This window comes from Hydra vulgaris, chromosome 01 (genome assembly GCF_038396675.1).
Source record: "Hydra vulgaris chromosome 01, alternate assembly HydraT2T_AEP".
Taxonomy (NCBI): Eukaryota; Metazoa; Cnidaria; class Hydrozoa; order Anthoathecata; family Hydridae; genus Hydra; species Hydra vulgaris.
In genome coordinates this window covers 9,591,533-9,611,919 of record NC_088920.1, presented here as the reverse complement: position 1 = coordinate 9,611,919, position 20,387 = coordinate 9,591,533, and the positions used below count along the sequence as shown (strand labels likewise).

Here is a 20,387-nt window from a genome sequence, read left to right as displayed (position 1 = left end):
AATTCCTGAAGAAATTTTCCAAATTTTTTTATGTTTAAATTTTTTTATATTTTTTAGTTATGATTCGGCCTAATATATATATATATATCTATATATACATATATACAAATATATATATATATATATATATATATATATATATATATATATATATTTATTTAAATATATTTAAATAAATTTAAAAATATTTATATATGAATGTATTTATAAATATATATATATATATATATATATATATATATATATATATATATATATATATATATATATATATATATATATATATATATATATATATATATATATATATATATATATATATATATATGTATATATAGATATATATATATATATATATATATATATATTTATATATATATATATATACATATATATATATATATATATATATATATATATATATCAACTTGTTTCTCCGCGCAGCGACCTTGTTCATCAAGGTTATCGTTTCAGAGTTATAGATTTGAGTTAGAGTTATAACCACTATTAAGTAGCCTCCTCATCTGTAGTGGCCATCTTGGCCTTGAGGAGGTGAAAATCAAAAAAAATATATATATATATATAGCTTAGGTGTCAATATCCTTCATTTTTCATATCATAACACTGCCACCAAAAATACCAACTTTTCTGTAATTATGTATTAATCTATCTGTATATAATCATTTCTCTCTCTCTCTCTCTCTCTCTCTCTCTCTCACTCTCTCTCTCTCTCTCTCTCTCTCTCTCTCTCTCTCTCTCTCTCTCTCTCTCTAAATATATATATATATATAGAGAGATCTATAGTTTGTTGTCTTTGGGAAGAGCGGAAGGAAAAAAGTGATTCTTACGCCAACACTTACATCACTTTTAATTACTTTGGACTTTCGTCAAATATTTGTGTGTTGGACGAAAGTAAAAACCAATAGTTTAATTAAAATTAAATAGTTTTTTGAAAAAATCAAAAAAACGCAAATTTAAATGACCAGAATGTTTTTGAAAACAATCTGGATGTTTTTAACAATATAAACAATATAAACAATGTTTTATTTTTATTTTTTTTAATAAAATGTTTTTATTTTTAATTTTTTTAATAAAATATTTTTATTTTTATTTTTTTTACTATAAATCATGAGCGGAGTGTTGCTACATCGACAATCTTATAGCCTGACTCGCAAGGGAGTGCTGCTACATCGACTGACAAATAGCCTGACTCGCAAGGGAGCGCTGCTACATTGACTGACAAACAGCCTGACCCGCAACGGAGTGCTGCTACATCGACTGAGGGTTTGGTTGGAGCAGGCAGTCTATCAATTAATAAAAAAAATAATTCCAGTCTTGCATTTTAATTTTTACTTTTTGTCAACAAAATATGTAAAAAACTTTCGGACATAATATAAGAGTTCTATATATAAATATATATATATATATGTATATATATATTTATATATATATATATATATATATATATATATATATATATATATATATATATATATATATATAAATATATATATATACACATATATATATACGATGATATATATATATATATATAACGATATGTATATATATATACTGTAAATCATGCGCGGAGTGTTGCTACATCGACAATCTTATAGCCTGACTCGCATGGGAGTGCTGCAACATCGAATAAACAAATAGCCTGACTCGCAAGGAAGTGCTGCTACATCGACTGACAAATAGCCTGACCCGCAAGGGAGTGCTGCTACATCTACTATCTTTTAGCCTGACCCGCAAGAGAGTGTTGCTACATTGACTGAGGGTTTGGTTGGGGCAGGCAGTCTATCAATTAATTAAAAAAAAATAATTCCGGTCTTGCATTTTATTTTTTACATTTTGTCAACAAAATATGGAAAAAACTTTCGGACAACATCTAAGGGTTGTATATATCATGATATATATATATATATATATATATATATATATATATATATATATATATATATATATATATATATATATATATATATATATATATATATATATATAATGATATATATATATATATATATATATATATATAAATATATATCATGATATATATATACATATAAATATATATATATATATATATATATATATATATATATATATATATATATGTATATATATAAATATTGCACCAAAGTCTTATAAACGTTGTTGTTGATAGCCATGCTCGATTTAATAATATTGATGACGCAAATTCTTTTTTAACACTTTTAACCTCACAAGATAAATCAATCCAATATACATGCGAATACGAAAATGCTCAACACCAATTAAAATTTTTAGATATTTGTATTTCAACCAATCACTCCCTTCACAAATATAAGTTTTCCATACACCGTAAAGATGCAATTACAAACGTACTTATAAAACCAAAATCATGTATTTCACCGAATATCGCAGTTAGTATTTTTAAAGGTTTTTTAGCTCGAGCATACAAAATTTGTTCAGAACATAATATTCAAGATGAAATTAATTTTCTTATTAAGGTTTTTACTGAAAATGGGCATTCATATAAACAGTATTCAGATATTGCTAAAAATTATAAATACTCCACAAATAAATCTAGTTCTCAAAAAATTGATACCAAAAATCTTGTTATTTTACCATGGATCCCAAAATTAGGCCTTGTTCTAAGAAGAGAGTTTCGATAAGTCGGTGTTAAAACAGTCTTCCGTTTTGGTAATCCCTTGAAAATATACTCTGCCGAAACAAGTCTAAACTACCTCCTAACAGTCATCCAGGAGTGTACCAACTTAATTGCACATGTGGTTCATGTTATATAGGTGAAACAAGAAAAAAGATTTCCACACGAATTCAAGAACATAAAAATAATGTTACAAAAGCCAACTGGAAAACATCTCGAATAGTAGAACATTCACAACATTGTAATGGTAAAATAAACTGGGAGAACCCTAAAACGCTTTCTGTTATTTAAAACAACTACACAAGAAAAATTCGTGAGGCCATTGAAATACAACGTGTACAATGTTCAAAACCTAAAGAAAACGTTTTAAATCGTGACAATGGCAACTTGGTGATGACTCACCATTGGAAACCATTTTTTGTTAAATTAAGAATGTTGAATATCTGACATTGCAATGACATCATTTGGTTACGTTTATTATAATTTTTAAACGGTTTTTTTAACGGTTTTATCAGTTTGATAATGGCTCTCACTATATGAGCCTAAATATAACGTAAAAAAAGAAATAAATAGTATGATACCGCATATTATGTTTTAATGCTTATAAGATTATTACACATACTGTTAAAGATGTCACTTAAATATTATATATATATATATATATATATATATATATATATATATATATATATATATATATATATATATATATATATATATATATAAATATATATATATATATATTTATATATATATATATACATATATATATACATATATATATACATATATATATATATATATATATATATATATATATATATATATATATATATATATATATATATATATATATATATATATATATGTATATATATGTATGTATATATATATGTATATATATATATATATGTATATATATATGTATATATATATATGTATATATATATGTATATATATATATGTATATATATATGTATATATATAGAACCCTTATATGTTGTCCGAAAGTTTTTTCCATATTTTGTTGACAAAAAGTAAAAATTAAAATGCAAGACTGGAATTATTTTTTTATTAATTGATAGACTGCCTGCCCCAACCACACCCTCAGTCGATGTAGCAGCACTCCCTTGCGGGTCAGGCTAAAAGATAGTAGATGTAGCAGCACTCCCTTGCGGGTCAAGCTATTTGTCAGTCGATGTAGCAGCACTCCCTTGCGAGTCAGGCTATTTGTCAGTCGATGTAGCAGCACTCCCTTGCGAGTCAGGCTATAAGATAGTTGATGTAGCAACACTCCGCGCATGATTTACAGTAAAAAAAATAAAAATAAAAACATTTTATTAAAAAAACTAAAAATAAAAACATTTTATTAAAAAAAATAAAAATAAAACATTGTTTATATTGTTAAAAACATTCAGAATGTTTTTAAAAACATTCTGGTCAATTAAATTTGCGTTTTTATGGTTTTTTTAAAAAACGATTTATTTGTAATTAAATTAATGGTTTTTACTTTCGTCCAACACGCAAATGTTGGACGAAAGGCAATTTGGTGATGACTCACCATAATGGCTGCCTAAAAAATCTAAAAAATTGTTTTCAGATATAAAAAAATGATTTTTGATGGGTCAATATACAAATTTAGCAACTTAAGAAGTGAAAAGACATATCTTTTTAGTTTCTATATATGGTAGGCTTCCTAATTTTTAAAAATTTGCTGATAAGATACAATTCAGTAAGATATAATGGACTCCGGAGAAAACTTTAAAAACTGTGCTTTCCCTTCAAACCACCGGTAACCTAGGATCAACACTGATTTTCATAATAAATTTTTTTTTTACTGATTTAACAGACTTTAATAAAGTGAATTAAGAAAAAAAATGAGTGGGTACTCATGGGGAAGTGACAAAGTCAGAGCAATGAAGTTGGCACAAAATGCATAAAAAATAATAAAAATATAGATATTGATGTACTTTAGTTTTTATTACCTACTGCAATGCAATGCAAAAAAAAAAATAAATAAATAAAAGTATATCATAATCAATACTAGAAATAAGCTATAAACTAAGATTGAATTAAACTTAGTTTTTAAAAAGTCTTAGTTGTCTCTCCCCCTGTCCATTTACTTTTTAACATGCATATTTTTGCACAGAACTCATCCTTAAAGAAATTTGTTATTGAAAGTTTCACTGATTTTTTTCAAATGCATGAAGTGTCCTTATGCGCAAAATATGAATTGATCATACACATTTAAAAGCTGTGAAATGATAAACAAGTTATTGTGTGTACTTTTCATCTTTACTTTATATATAAAATTTATCATTTTGTATTTAATTATTATGTCAAAACTCATGGAAACTTTACTTTACACTTCGAAAATTGAAAATAAATTTTTTTTAGATAATAATTAAAATTAAATGGCTAGTGCATCTTTAGATATAACTCAATGTTGCATTGGAAAAACATTAAATAAAGATTGTCATGAAGGAAAATTTACCGAAATTCAAGAAAATTAAATGTTTTGACATTATAACCATAAAAGATCAAGAACTTGTGCACTTACGATGTAAAGTTTATCATATAAAAACTATTGAATTAACTAATATCACCATGAAACAATCTTCTTGAATATATTTGAGTCTTTGTTTGTTGGAAGCATTTGTTGAGATCCATTTAATAAACACAAAATTAAAATAAAAAGAATTTAAAAATAAATTGACTTAATCAATTGTTTAAAAGATAAAGGCTTATCTAATGTTTTATCATTTTGTTTCTTTTTAGAATCTGTCAGAGTTATCAGTGTTGCTGTTGCAAAGGAATTTAATTTAAAACCTGGTCATAAGCTTTATACAGAATGTCGTAAAATATTGTGTTTAAAAAATAATAAAAAAGATTATGAAAGACAATGATTTTAATGAGATTTATATTTCAAAAGAAAACTTTAATTTAAGCTTTAATAGTCTTGGTTGTTCACCTCTAAAACTAGTAGCCAATAAAGACAGGGTCAGCTATGCAAAAAGAAAGATGAACAAGATCCATACTGCCACCAAAAAGAAAATAGCACCTATTTTAGAAGTTTCTCCCAATTTAATAAATGATGAGCCAAAGACAATAGAGCTATGCTGCGACAGTAAACAAGACTGAGACTCACTAATGGAACTAATTAAAGCCAAATTTAATATTTCTTCAAAATCAGAAAAACTTAAATTACTAATTTTGGTTCCTGAGCCTTGGAAAATTATCTATACACAAAACTGTTTTTCTGCTTCCCAAAGAATGATAAAAACTGCAAGACATTCAAAACATGAAATAATATATAAACAATAATTGAAATATTATGAGAATAATTTCTATCCAACATATGACAAGCGTTAATGGAATTGTATCAGTACCCAGGTACAATTATAATTACCACAAAACAAACATAAAATTAATACCATATAATAAATAACATTATTTAAGTAACAAAAGAAAAAACATAGAAAAAAATAACAAATATTTATTACCTTACATTTTCTTGACTGAATACACTATCTAAAATTTAAAAATTTAACATTCTTATGTTAAAACTTTTTATTATCATATAAATTATAACAAACTTAAAAAAAAATAAAAACAGTGTTTAAGGTTTGTAAGTAATATAGGAAATTTTATTGTTTAAGGTTTCCGAGTTTTTTTCTGCTTCTATATATTTATTTTTTTAAGTTCTTCAGAGTACTATATATTTGCATTTGTTTTTCAATGAAAAACGTTATCGGCGGTTTAAAAGCTAATAAAAGTATGATCTTAATTATTAATTTACTGGTTTCTTAAAAGGAAAATGGAAAGTGATGCTAAAAAAAATGAACTTCACACTAGTCATTACAGAGGTAAAATTTACTTAAAAAAAATTCAATCATTGAGTAATTTTATATTTTTTGAACAACCCTATAATATATATATATATATATATATATATATATATATATATATATATATATATATATATATATATATATATATATATATATATATATATATATATATATCGAATTTTCACATATACAAACATTTTGCACTTTTAATCAGATCGCTGATTAAAAATATTTACTTTGCTTGAACAAGTCGATAACCAAACTACGCTGAGCTTGTGACCATTCTTTGGTATATCATAATTGATGATATAAATGGTAAATCAAATGAATTTGAAAAATATCAGTCTATTATTAAAAGTTACTTGTTATTAAACAACAATATTTCAAAAAATTTTGATTAAAAAACATTTTTTAATATTCACATTCAAAACTTTGTTTACAAAACAACATGTTTGGATAATTATCTTTCGTTGAGGTTTTAACACTCTTTAAGGAGTTGTTAAATTTAACCTCATAAGTTAATTAACAATTTATTTTTATTTGCTTTTTAAAATCATGATTTAATTTGCTTTCAAAATAATTAAAAAATTGTTTATAAAAATCTTTATTTTTTCTGAAATATCCGAACAAAGTTTATTTTTCACAATAAAATGTTTTGTTCAGAAACTTATTACTCTGACTGTATAAGTATTCATGAAAGGATTTTTTTGATTTCACTTTCTACAAGATAGGACCAGGGTGTTAGCCAGCCTGATGACACAACATATAATGCAAAATTCTCAACTGGCTTAAAATTCCTAAAGGTTCAAAAGATCATAGTTTAAAAAAAACTATATTAGCCATTGCGCTGAACTTAATGACAGTTGGAGTTTCGACATGAAACTACACATAGTTTTATATTTAAACTAGTTGTAATAATTTGATATACAAATATGGAAACAAATATTAAATAAAAACCAATATTGAACTCTTTTCATAATAAATAAGAAGACAAGATTACAACATCAGTTATTCTCTACTTAGAATTTTTCAATATGTTCAATAAATTATATTTTAATTTATTCTCATTAATCAAAATCTCTTTACAATTTTACTGTTTATTTTTATTTAGGAAAGTTACAAACTTCTTTGAAACAAGCTCACACAATCTGACATGGCCCTGATAAGATGAAGGATTGTTTTATACCATATTTTTTAACCATATTGACAACTTTGTTCTTAATTACACCCAGTGTACTTCCACTAAGTATTTTTATCTTATTATTTGTTATGTATGTGTAATATAGAAAATAGTTTTTCATTTGATGTATGTTTGTATGCATGTGTGTATGTATGTATGTATGTATGTATGTATGTATGTATGTATGTATGTATGTATGTATGTATGTATGTATGTATGTATGTATGTATGTATGTATGCATGTATGTATGTATGCATGTATGTATGTATGTATATATGTATGTATGTATGTATGTATGTATGTATGTCTGCAATCCTCGAAATTAGGGTCGGGATTCGGCAATTCCGACCTAACTGCCGACCTAAAAGTATTTGAGATCGTCAAAATTGCCGACCTTGTTTTCTATGCTTTATGGTTAGACCTTTGAATTAAATAATTTTTGCCGACCTGATGCCGACCTCAAAAAGATTGAGGTCGGCAAATTATTGCCGACCTCATTTTTCCTAATTCCGAGGGTTGTGTCTGTATGTCTGTATGTATGTATGTATGTATGTATGTATGTATGTATGTATGCATGTATGCATGTATGTATGTATGTATGTATGTATGTATGTATGTATGTATGTATGTATGTATGTATGTATGTATGTATGTATGTATGTATGTATGTATTTATGTATGTATGTATGTATGTATGTATGTATGTATGTATGTATGTATGTATGTATGTATGTATGTATGTATGTATGTATGTATGTATGTATGTATGTATGTATGTCTGTCTGTATGTATATATGTATGTATGTATGTATGTATGTATGTATGTATGTATGTATGTATGTATGTATGTATGTATGTATGTATGTATGTATGTATGTATGTATGTATGTATGTATGCATGTATGTATGCACGCATGTATGTATGTATGTATTTATATATGTATGCATGTATGTCTGTATGTCTGTCTGTATGTATGTATGTATGTATGTATGTATGTATGTATGTATGTATGTATGTATGTATGTATGTATGTGGGCATTTCCAAAAAATAATGCACAGAACATTGCATCTGTTGCATTATTTTGAAAATAATGCAATTTGTAATCTCCATCTTGCTTTTATTAAAATGACATCAATGTATATATTACCTATACAAAGTATGGTAGCTAGGGTCGCTTTATTACAGAATAAATTAGTCACGCATGGAACAGAAAAAAGAGAAAAAAAAAAAATTAATAAATGAACCCTATTGATGCTAAAATTTTCATGGTATATGCAAAGGCAAATATAGTGTGGAAAATCGTTTACTAGCTTGACATAGAATGGCTGCAGCCCATAAAACATCCCCCTAATTTTAAATTAATATGCTCACTTTTAAAAGTGAATATGCTTCACCTATGGTCATCAGCATGTGACAAATATGTTTCTAAAAGAAAACAAAAATTGTTTACAAAAAATGAAGACTTTATTAAATAAAATGCGATTCCTACATATAAACAATGTGTCATACCTTCTCTTTTGTTTTCTTATTAATAGTAACATTTTTGCATCCTGGAATCATTTTACTGATATCTTCTTGCAAATAAAAATCAAGAACATTGTCCAAACCAGCATAGTCAGGGCCTGATTCTGAAATATCAGAAAGTAGTATATTTTTGCATTTACAAACTTCTTTCAAAAGGATTTTCTTTTGTTTTAACCAGCAGGTAATGCTGAATTAATTTTTTAAGGTGCCTTTCCAAATCTCTGCGAAGATAAAAAGTACCAATATCAGATGTAGATTGGTTCACCTTTCACTTCTTTCTTTCGCAATCTTTTCAACAAACTTCATTCTTTTCCTTGTCGCTCATGTTAGCTCTTTTATTTTTTATTTGATTAGTTTCAGCAATCCAATATTCTGGATGTTTCTTTCTACATTTTTTCTGAACTATTGAATGCTTAACTTTGTTCATTTTAATTCTAAATTCATTTAAGCAACTATTTTCAATTTAACTAAATTATACTCATAATAATTAGCAAATATGCGATTCAAACCCATTGGGCACGTGTCTTTCGGAGGTCACCTGTAAGATGTCTCTTGGATTTCCAGATGTTCCTAAGACATCCGAGGGACGTCACCTGGACAATCCATACCCACTGGGATTGTAATAAAGTTAAAGAAACTAAATACCATGCACGTATAAATATATGTCCATGTGTGATATGTCTGTGCGTGATGCAAAAAAACAATACTAAAATGTCATAGAAAAAAAAAATACTTTTGCAATTCAATTCAGTAACCTAAAACATGCAAAATTAAAAAAAATCAGTTTCATTGAAACTTTTTAAGACTTCTTTTTTCAAATAATTAGATCTTTTAAGTCAGGCATGGAAATTCGAAACATGGTTTACTTTGGCATAAAATTTAAGATACTTTCAAGATACTTAATTGCAATTTATAATAATAAAATATTAAAAGCCATCATTACTTTTAAAAAACAAGAAATCTGGGCCATGAAATCAACTTTAAACATCATAATCACATGTAATAAGGACTTTCGTCTTTTGTTTAAAAAAAATTTTTTATTTATTGCAAAGTTTGTATAATAAGAACGTGAAAAAAAACTTGTCTTCTTTTGATTTCCATCTTCCAAATCAAAAAAATATTTGTTTTCAAATTTCACTTTTTTTGACTCAATGGAATGGAAATGCCCATGTATGTGTGCATATATGTATGTATGTATGTATGTAGGAATGTATGTATGTATGTATTTATGTATGTTTGTATGTATGTATGTATGTATGTATGTATGTATGTATGTATGTATGTATGTATGTATGTATGCATGCATGCATGCATGTATGTATGTATGTATGTATGTATGTATGTATGTATGTATGTATGTATGTATGTATGTATGTATGTATGTATGTATGTATGTATGTATGTATGTATGTGTGTATGTATGTATGTATGTATGTATGTATGTATGTATGTATGTATGTATGTATGTATGTATATATGTATGTATGTATGTATGTATGTATGTATGTATGTATGTATGTATGCATGTATGTATGTGTGTTTATGTGTATGTTTTCATGTTTGTTTTTGTGTATGTTTCTTTTTTAGTTGTTTTAAATGAAAAAATCTATCGAGTTTATCAATTTTAAGTAGCATATTAGGTTTAAGTATTCCACTGAACAGCCAATCCACAACCGTTTGCTTTAATATTTAACTAAAACTAAGATCGTTAATATATATATTAAATAGAAGATGAGACAGTACACCTCCTTGTCGCACTCCATTACTGATATTAAATGTTTTGGATAATATTCCACCCCAAAGGATCTGAGCTGTTTGACCAACATACCAGACAATGAGTAAGCGTAAAGTTACACCAGAGATAATTTTAGATAGTTTTGTAAATAGTGTATCAAAGGGAACTCTATCATAGGCTTTACTAATGTCAATAAATGTCACATGCATATTTGAGCCATGTGATAGGTAAAAATTTTAAAAAACTTAAAATAAGAACTGGCATAAAAATGCAATGGCTTTTCTTAAATCCAAATTGGTTGGGAGTCCCAGTGAAGAGACAAAAATATGTTCCAAAATCTTGGAGAATATTGTCACCAAAGCAATTGGACAATAATTAGCAGAATCGGAGATGTAACCATTCTTATCTTTAACCACAGGAGAAATAACAGTGTGTGAAGCACCAATAGGCATAAATCCATGGCAAAGCATAAAAGAAAAACACAAAGACAAATATTAAAGTAATTTGGGCTAGCATAGAGATAATGCTCTAACTGAAGTCCAAATTGGTCAGCTGCTTTTCCACAGGACATACAATTTATGATAGATTGGACTTCATCAGGAGGGACAAGATAGGCATCATTTTTAAGAAGATTACAGTGTTTAAGTATAAAGTTGTAATTTAAATTGCATGTTGGATTCACTGAGTTGAACAGGGTGGAATAGTTATTATACCACATGTGTCATACATTATCAGGACCTGAGGCAGAGTTAATAGAAGGTGGATAACTACATTTATCGCTGCAAATAGAAGTCACGATAGACCAGAAACTGGTATAGTTCTTATTTGCTAAACTGCTCGCCAGCTTTTCTGCTTTTAAAGTACCTTTTTTTTTTGCAGAAATGAATGGCATATTTATAAAAAGCTCTTGAATTTTTAAAAAGACTGAAGATCGGGCCAAATTTTAGTTTATTATAGCTACACCATAAGCAGAATGCATCTTTATCAGCCTTTTACATAATCTGTCCAACCTGTCATAGGTTATTTTCTATTTAAACTTGATTTAGAATAATTAAGACACTGAGATGAAGATTTAGTAAGACATTCTGATTTAAAAACATTGAGTAAGACCAAACGAAAAATATCACCTAGATTGCATTGTACAAACTGTTAAACATCCAACTCAAGTTATCGTGTGGTCAGTTATCAGTAATAAAGGCACAGGAAGACTTTATATTGTCAATGGGATGATGAACCAAACACAGTATCAAGAGGTTATGGAGAGCCAACTTATCCCCCAAATACAAGAATGGTTTCCAAACAACAATACATTTGTTTATGTATGATAGTATTCCATGCCATAAAGCTAAAAGGATCACAAACTTTCTTAAAACAAAAAATATCCCTGTTTTAGATTGGCCAGGGAACTCTCCTAACCCAAATCCGATTGAGAATTTGTGGAACATTATCAAAAAGGAAATCTCTTCCAAGGTTTCAACAAACAAAAGTAATTTGATTGAAAAATTACTCTATCATTGGCACCACAATGAAAAAATTAAGACAGCAGCAATAAACTGCATTGAAATCCAGACCGAATTGCAAAAGTCATTTTGTTAAAAGGAGGAATGACAAAATATTATTTTTTTATGACTTGCAATCAAAAAGAGTAAATGTTTGTTAAAATGTGTGTATATTGATTTTGAAATATTATTTTATTATTAAGGAAACACGTTTTATCAATAAAATATAACTAATATTGCAATTGTACTTTTGGTATACTTTTTATATACCAAAAGTACAATTGCAATATTTTTGGTATACCCTTGAAGTTAAAAATACACAAAAACTATAAGTGATCACAATATTGTGGACAAGGATTGTAGATAAGTCGTAAATGTTTAACAATAAAAAAACATTCATAACAGATGGGATTTGTTGTTGTTAGCTACCAAAATAAAGAGCTATTTATTATTACTATATAGATTGTGATACTGCTACATCTAGGAATTAAAACGTACTTGGTGAATTCAATTAAGATCATTTTATTTTATTTTATTGTGTTAACACTTTAGAAGTCAGGGTAGCCACTACAAAAAAATCTTTAAAAAATTTGGAGCCCAAAGGATTCAGTACATACATTGATTTTGGAACAAGATAATAAAAACTAATATTATATCAACAGAGAGTTTGGATTGAGCAGCAATATGGTCAGGGTTAGTAGAAAATTTTTAAATTTTCCATTTTATCATTTTACTTCTGACAAAGGAAGTATTATTTACAATAAACATGTTTTAGTCAAATTTTTAATCTGTTTTATAAAAATTATTTTATTTTTTTCAAGTAATCATATCTTTCTTTAATTATGAATTTTTAATTTATTCATAAAGATACATATAGAGAGGCTGAATCTACCAACAGGTGTAAAATATCAGAGTATTAACAGTTTAATGTTGCGCATAGAATATGTCCCTGTTAATTTTGATGTGCCACACAAGAAGTCCTAAGTTAAAACTTCAGGTTAACTAGCAGGACTTAGACAATTGCATAGCTCATTGCTTTGGATGCCAGGATCTATCTACGAATAAAACAAGTTATTTTTAAACTTAAATCATACCTAAAGTAACCTAAAATATTAAACATAAAAAATCATTTCTACCAGCTAACTGGCTCAATTTTAACCTTTCAAAAAACTATGTGGTCTATGAAGCAACCTTCCATCAGTTAAATCTTATCTCATGCCAAATTTACCAGACTTGCTTAATCATTGTAAACCTAACTTAAACTCAACTGTACTTTCATCTGATCTCAGTATTGATAAATACTATCCTTTGATTTGCAAAGATTCCAAAAGCTACACTTTAATTTTTTTTAACATCATTGCATCAAACAAGGCTGCAAACAACCAGAATTGATTAGAATTGTTTTATAAGTAATAAATTTAAATACATTTGACCATATTTTTTTGAGGAAGATTATGTTTTAAGTGCCAAACAAAATTAAATAATAAATGCTTTATCATATAAACATGTAGTGGCACATATAATGTAGAAAGTTATAAAATAGTAAAATGCAGAAAGTGATGGTAAATAACTTAATTAAATATTGATATTTGTTTACCAATAATTGTCTCAAACAATAGTTGGCCACTAGTCAATAAAACTGTTTATTAAAATTAATTTAAAAAGACAAAACTTGTTTAGTATATATAAATAAAATTTTGAAATTTACTCATTAAAATGTATATAATAATGATGTTCATTTGACAATGGTTTTTATTTATGTTTTAGAAAAGAACAAAATCAATTTTATTTTGATAACTTTAAAATAAATTATTTAAGAAAACTTAAAAAAAAAATTGATTCTATACATCTGCTTTTTTTTAATTCAACTTATTACAGGTAAAATTTTAATAAATTTCTAAAATTTAGGATTGGATTTTATAAAATCAACAAGAAAACAAAGTCAGCAAAAACTAAAGGAACATTTTGATAATTTTTTGAACATTTGAACATTTGTCAAAGCTGCTCCAGTGTCATTACTTTCAACTTACTCTTAAGTGCTTAATACAATGTGGGGTGGGAATAAAAGGACGAGAACTTTTATCCAGATCAGAGGAGGAGAGGGGAGTAAAGGGAATGGGAAAGGAAAGAGGGAGGAATGGGGAGGTAGTTCTAACAGTAACATGAGTGAGAATTTCTCCTATAAGTGAATTTTTACTTTTTAACTTTTAGGATCTAAATCTGTCTCAAAAATTAGAAAAAAATAACTAAAATTTTTTGAGATTTAAGATACAGTTTCTTTGTTTATAACAAGTAAAACTATTAAACACCAACTTCTGTGTATTAAGCACTTAGGAGTATCACCTTGTGCTAGTGGACATAAATACGTAAAATGTATTGTGACGGCTGTGCGTGAAAAATGTGCCAATATCCTAAAAGATACTCAATACTTCTCAATTCTGTGTGATGGTACCCTCATTTCCAAAAACCAAGAAAGAAAAAGAGTTAGTTTTGGCAAGAATCGAATGAGGCGGTTCTTCTTTTTATATGATTCTTAATCTACTTGATATGGAAAGGTTTGGCAGAGTAGATGCAGACTCCATTGTCAAGGGAATCAATAACATTTTTGAAATCGGGGAATTTAAACAAGATCCCAACAATTATAAAAAGAAATTAGTCAGTATAACGTCAGACAGGGCATGTATAAACCTTGGAAAACATTGTGGTATCATACACAAATTAAGGCAGATAGAGAATGGCTACTTCCAGTTCATTGTGTCAACCATAGAGTCGAACTGGCAGTTAAAAAAGCTTTTTGAGATCTGCAAATTTAGGAAAGTAGACCAATTTTACAATACAAATTTCTATCTGCTTCGAAATTCTGGAAAAACAAAACAAGAAGTAATAATTGCATCTGCAGCTTTAGTTAAATCGTAATTTATCGTAATTTATCGTAATTTATTTTAGTTTCTCACTTTAGTGTAAAAACACATTCCAAAATTACCTTTCTTAGTTTATCTGGTTGCTTTTTGTTTTCTTAGATAAATGCACACCATTTAATTTGTCAATATTAAATTAAAGTAGATATTTTAGGTATTATGCATTACAGTCTACCAAAACTAACACGAACGAGAATTGTCAGGTATCATTTAAGAGCTTTTAAGAATTTATTGGAGTCATGGCCAGCTTTTATAGTGACCTAGGAGAACTACATAAATAAACTACAAGAGCTTCGCTCTTGTAGTTTTTTCCTGTTCAAGGGTTCCTAAAGAAATTTAAATCATAATTTATTTGCACTGTTGCCGTATATCATAATTTGCTAGAGCTCATTGTGCCAGCATCGAAAGTGTTTGAAGCAAATGAACTGTTGCCACATGATATTCTAGCTACAATCAACCGGACAAATTTAGAACTGGAACTGAAGCTTGAAGAAATTGATACGGATTTAGAACTTTTAGATTGCTATGTATCACGTTACATGGTTATTGATGGCAAACATAACTTACCTGAAACACTGTCTGGTCAGTTTAATAAAGCTGGGGACAAACGAAAACATCCTAGTAGTAGGAAATATACAATAGTAAATTTAGATATGACTTCGGTTGATGTAGAACTAGCATTATGCTCAGTCAGAAATATTAACAGAAATGTTATACCCAGACATATAAATACTTTAAACAGCAGGTTTATTAGCATAAAGGAAGAGTCTGAGATTTATCACACCATGCAGTTTATCAATCCGCAGAACTGAACTGACAACAAAGAGTTTGGTGTGGACAAAATAATGTTTTGTCCACGCATTTCAAAACACCATTAGAACATTCAAATTTTAATAAAAAGTTAATTAAAGAGTAGAATCTAAAAAAAGTTTCTATTCTCGATTCATGCAAGAACAAATCTTCAAGATTTGTTCTTGCATGAATCAAGAATAGAAACTTTTTTTGATTCATGCAAAAACAAATCTTGAAGCAATGGTATGCAACGGCCAGACAAGAGAAATTTGGAGGTCAAAACTCTTGTTTAAAAACTCAGTTTCCTGATTTATTAAAAATTATATCAATTATTTTAACGATAAAAGGATCAAACTCAAGCGTGGAGCAATTGTTTAGCACAGTTACTAGCATATTATCAGATCAATGCTTTTCCATGAGTCACGATATGCTAAATGATAGCATTATGATATTAGGAAACCATGAAAGCTGGTCAAAAGATGAAATAATCCTCATAAAAAAGCAAGCAAAAGATATTTATTTGAATAAGAGACGCTTACTTCAGGTTGATGATGACCCAGATGACTATACAACAGCATCATAAATTCCAAATCAAGTTCTCGATGATGACAATGAAATAGACAGTGCTGATGAAGATATGACTCACAAATTAGCAGCATTCAGTTTCAAAAATGAAAAAGAGAAAAGACCACTGAAAACAGTTAAGGGGAAAATCTGTTACTTAACTTACAACTAATAAATTTGAAGAAGAATTTCAAATTATTCTTGTGTTATAATCTACAAATTTTTTGACGATAAAAAAAAGCTTTGTTTAAATAAGAAATTATAAAAAAATATATTTAATAATTATTAATTAATTTACGAAAAAAATTATTTATTATAAAAATATCAAGAAATATAAAAACTGTTAATCGTAAATATTAAGTTAACAGCGTTTTAAATACATATCAAAACAATGAAAGCAAAAAATTTTAGCCATGAATATATTCTTTAATTATTATAATTTTTTTTTTTGTTATTCACCTCCTCAAGGCAGAAAAGGCCACTACAGAGGAGGAAGCTACTTAATAGTGGTTATAACCCTCTCTCAACTTTATAACTCCGAAACACAAACCTTAACAAACAAGGCCGCTGCGTGGAGAAACAAGTTGAATTATATTGGAAAATACTATTATAAGAACTTATTAGGCACTTGCGTTTTTGTTTGGTTGCGCTTTTTTTAAAAAAAATAGCGATCTGGCACAATTTAAAAAAATAGCGATCTGGCGCAAATAAAAAACAAGAAGTTAGAAAGTATAAAAAACTACATTGTTAAAGTAGTATAAATGCGCTGTTATAGATACTACATTGATGAATGAAAGTCGCATAACAAATAGAAAGCTTTTTATGAACACTGTCTTCCACACTTTTCAAATTTCAAGATCACTCTCGCAGCCCTGACCTAGAGCACGCATAATTGCGCTCAATGACAGCATAATAATTTTACGAGCGTGATATAACATGCTTGGCGATTTTCTTCATCACAAGCCCTATATATATATATATATATATATATATATATATATATATATATATATATATTAGGGATATGACTTTTTTGCAACCTACTAGGCCTGTATCGTAATTCAATGAACTTTTATGTAAAAAGAACGAATAGATGTTTCATTTTGACATATTTTGAAAAAAGGTCACCCCAAAACCAAAAAATCGAATTTTCAATAGGTACACTTTTGTACAGTAAATGAATATTAAAGGCTGAAGATGTTGTAAGAGTCATACTCCTGTTGTTATTTTATTTATTTATGCAACATGTACTGTGATATAACAAAAAACATTATGTGATATATAATTATACAAGTATTACAAAATTAACAGTATCAAAGCGTCTAGTACAACAATATACATAACTGTCTGTGTCTATAGGCCTACTGTGTTTAGTACATGGGTCACATGATGCTCACGTCTCATAAAGAGTCTAGCGCTTATTACTTAGAATGAATCGAAGTTGCAGTTTGTCTTTCTTTCTGCAGGAAGCATACAGGTCTTGCATCACCTTGATTGCACGTTCAGCTATCTGATTACTTCGTGGTATGTCGATGACGGATGGCTCTTTCTTCCAGTGATTTTTGAATGACTGCAATGCCTTTTTGTAAGGCTTCAATACATCAGATAAATTCTTGAAGTCATTGTCATTGTACTTTTGACTACTAAACCAATGTTCTGCCCACTCATATGAAATGAACCTGCAAACCTTCTCCAAATTCTTTCTCGCTTCAGGCATAAGAATGAACGCCAGAATGGCGAGAATGGCTCTTGAGTTCCATCTGGCATTGCTCATATTAGGAATGTTCTGAAAGTGAATCAGAGGGAAGTTTCTTTGTTCTTCATAGAACCTAAACACTCTTGTTAAATGGTACAAAAACTTCATATCGTCTCTCCACCCTGATTTATCAAGAATTTCTACAGTTCCATTCACAAACTTATGCTTCAGTTCATCATACTTATTCAACAGGTCAGACACAAATGGGTATTCAATGTTTGGAGATTTGGTATCACCCCCAAGTTCTTCGTCCATCACCAGACGGAGAATCCTGTCTAGTACGTGATGCTGACAACCGATAAATTGTGGTATTGTGACACCCTTTAATTTAAACATACGTTGCAACTTCACAACAACTCCATTTCTCTTCCCAGTATTGACGTTTGTTGTATCAGTAATGATCATCTTAATTGAATTCCACAAATTGTATTCATCAATAAGTTTGGCAATTTTTTCAGCAACAGTTTCAGCTTTGCCATCTTTTAAACGCAGTGCATCAAGTTTCACGTCAGTTCTTTCATTCTGAATTACAACTACCTGATATTCCTTATCATCTATTCGTTTGCCGTCAAAGTGTAAGGACCACTGTTCCATTTTAAGTTGTTGTATCATTTCTTTTTTTAATTTACCTGCCTCTTTGAATATGGACTTGTAAATTGCTGATTGACTTGGAGTTGGAATATCAATACCTTGTTGTGATAATACATTGCATATTTTAGCAGCTTTCTTTGTGGAAACTCCACTTGATGTAACCATACTTACAGCAAATTTACTTTTGTAGTGCTTTCTAGTTTTTTTCTGAGTGTCCTCATCATCGTCTTTATCACCGTCGTCGTCTTCATCATCTTCACTCTTACTTTTGCAGTTTTCAGATTCAGTACCACTGTCTGTGGTAGACAGGACTTGTGATGTGGAAGGTATTGCTGTTCCAGACTGGACTTTCCTTCTCTTGGAAGGGTGAATGGTTTCTTTACTTGCCACTTGTCCTGTTGAGTACCCCACCTGTCCTTTACTTTCTTTTTGTAGGTGGTATAGACGTTTATCTTCCGAGGATAACCACTGGCCATTCACTTTCGTGATGTCAAATAATGCATTGAGAACATCATATTTTCCACGCTTGACACATTCATCATAGACCTTCAGCACCTTCATAAGCTTTGCTCTTATCACTTGATCAGACACACGTGGAAAATTCAGTTTATTGTCCCACAATTTTGTAATTTCCTTAGAAATTTGGTCTATTCGTTCTTTTCTTCCTTTAACATATGCTCCGAGAAACTGGTATCTTCCTACGATCTGCAATTGAAGTGGTATTCTGGATTTTTCATCGAGTGAATGTTCTTCTACAGCCACGCTTCCTCTTCTTCTGTGTGACTCTTGAAATCTCACCAAATTTTTAGTCCAAGTCTTCTTGTTCTTTGTTACTGTGGTATGACTTTTCTTGTGAGACATCATATAATATTGTTACGACTTTACGGATAGCTGAGCGTAAATATCCGTTTAATAAAGTCGTTTAATTAATAAAATACTTTAACTGTATAGTAATCCAATTATAGTTCGATAATCCAGTCAATGTTGATAACAGTTCGATAATCCAGTCCGTATCCTAACGATAATGCTACAACTACTTATACTTCGTACACTTACAGCGTCTTTAGTTCGCTACAGTAGTTCCTTATTAGCTCAGTTACACGCAGAGTACTTCATAGAGCTATTCACATTATCAACACTGAGCTCTGACAGCAGCTCGCTTATATAATTATTTAGAGCTTCCAGAATGTTCTACTAAGTTCTATAATCTTCTACAGTCTGTTACAGTCGTCTATATCACCGTGGTAACACAATGACGTCATCACATAACAATTCCAAGTATTTGCCGGCACACGGCCGTTTCGTTGCCATGGTAACG

At 28.6% G+C, this 20,387-nt stretch overlaps 1 protein-coding gene across 1 annotated transcript in view; it reads right to left on the bottom strand.

Moving 5' to 3' along the window:
• Positions 1 to 20,387, bottom strand: part of LOC136074062 (uncharacterized) — a 77,737-nt gene that overhangs the window by 38,647 nt on the left and 18,703 nt on the right. The window contains exon 4 of the mRNA XM_065786361.1: positions 6,160 to 6,187. Coding sequence (XP_065642433.1) covers positions 6,160 to 6,187 — 28 coding nt within the window. The remainder of the gene's footprint in view (positions 1 to 6,159; positions 6,188 to 20,387) is intronic.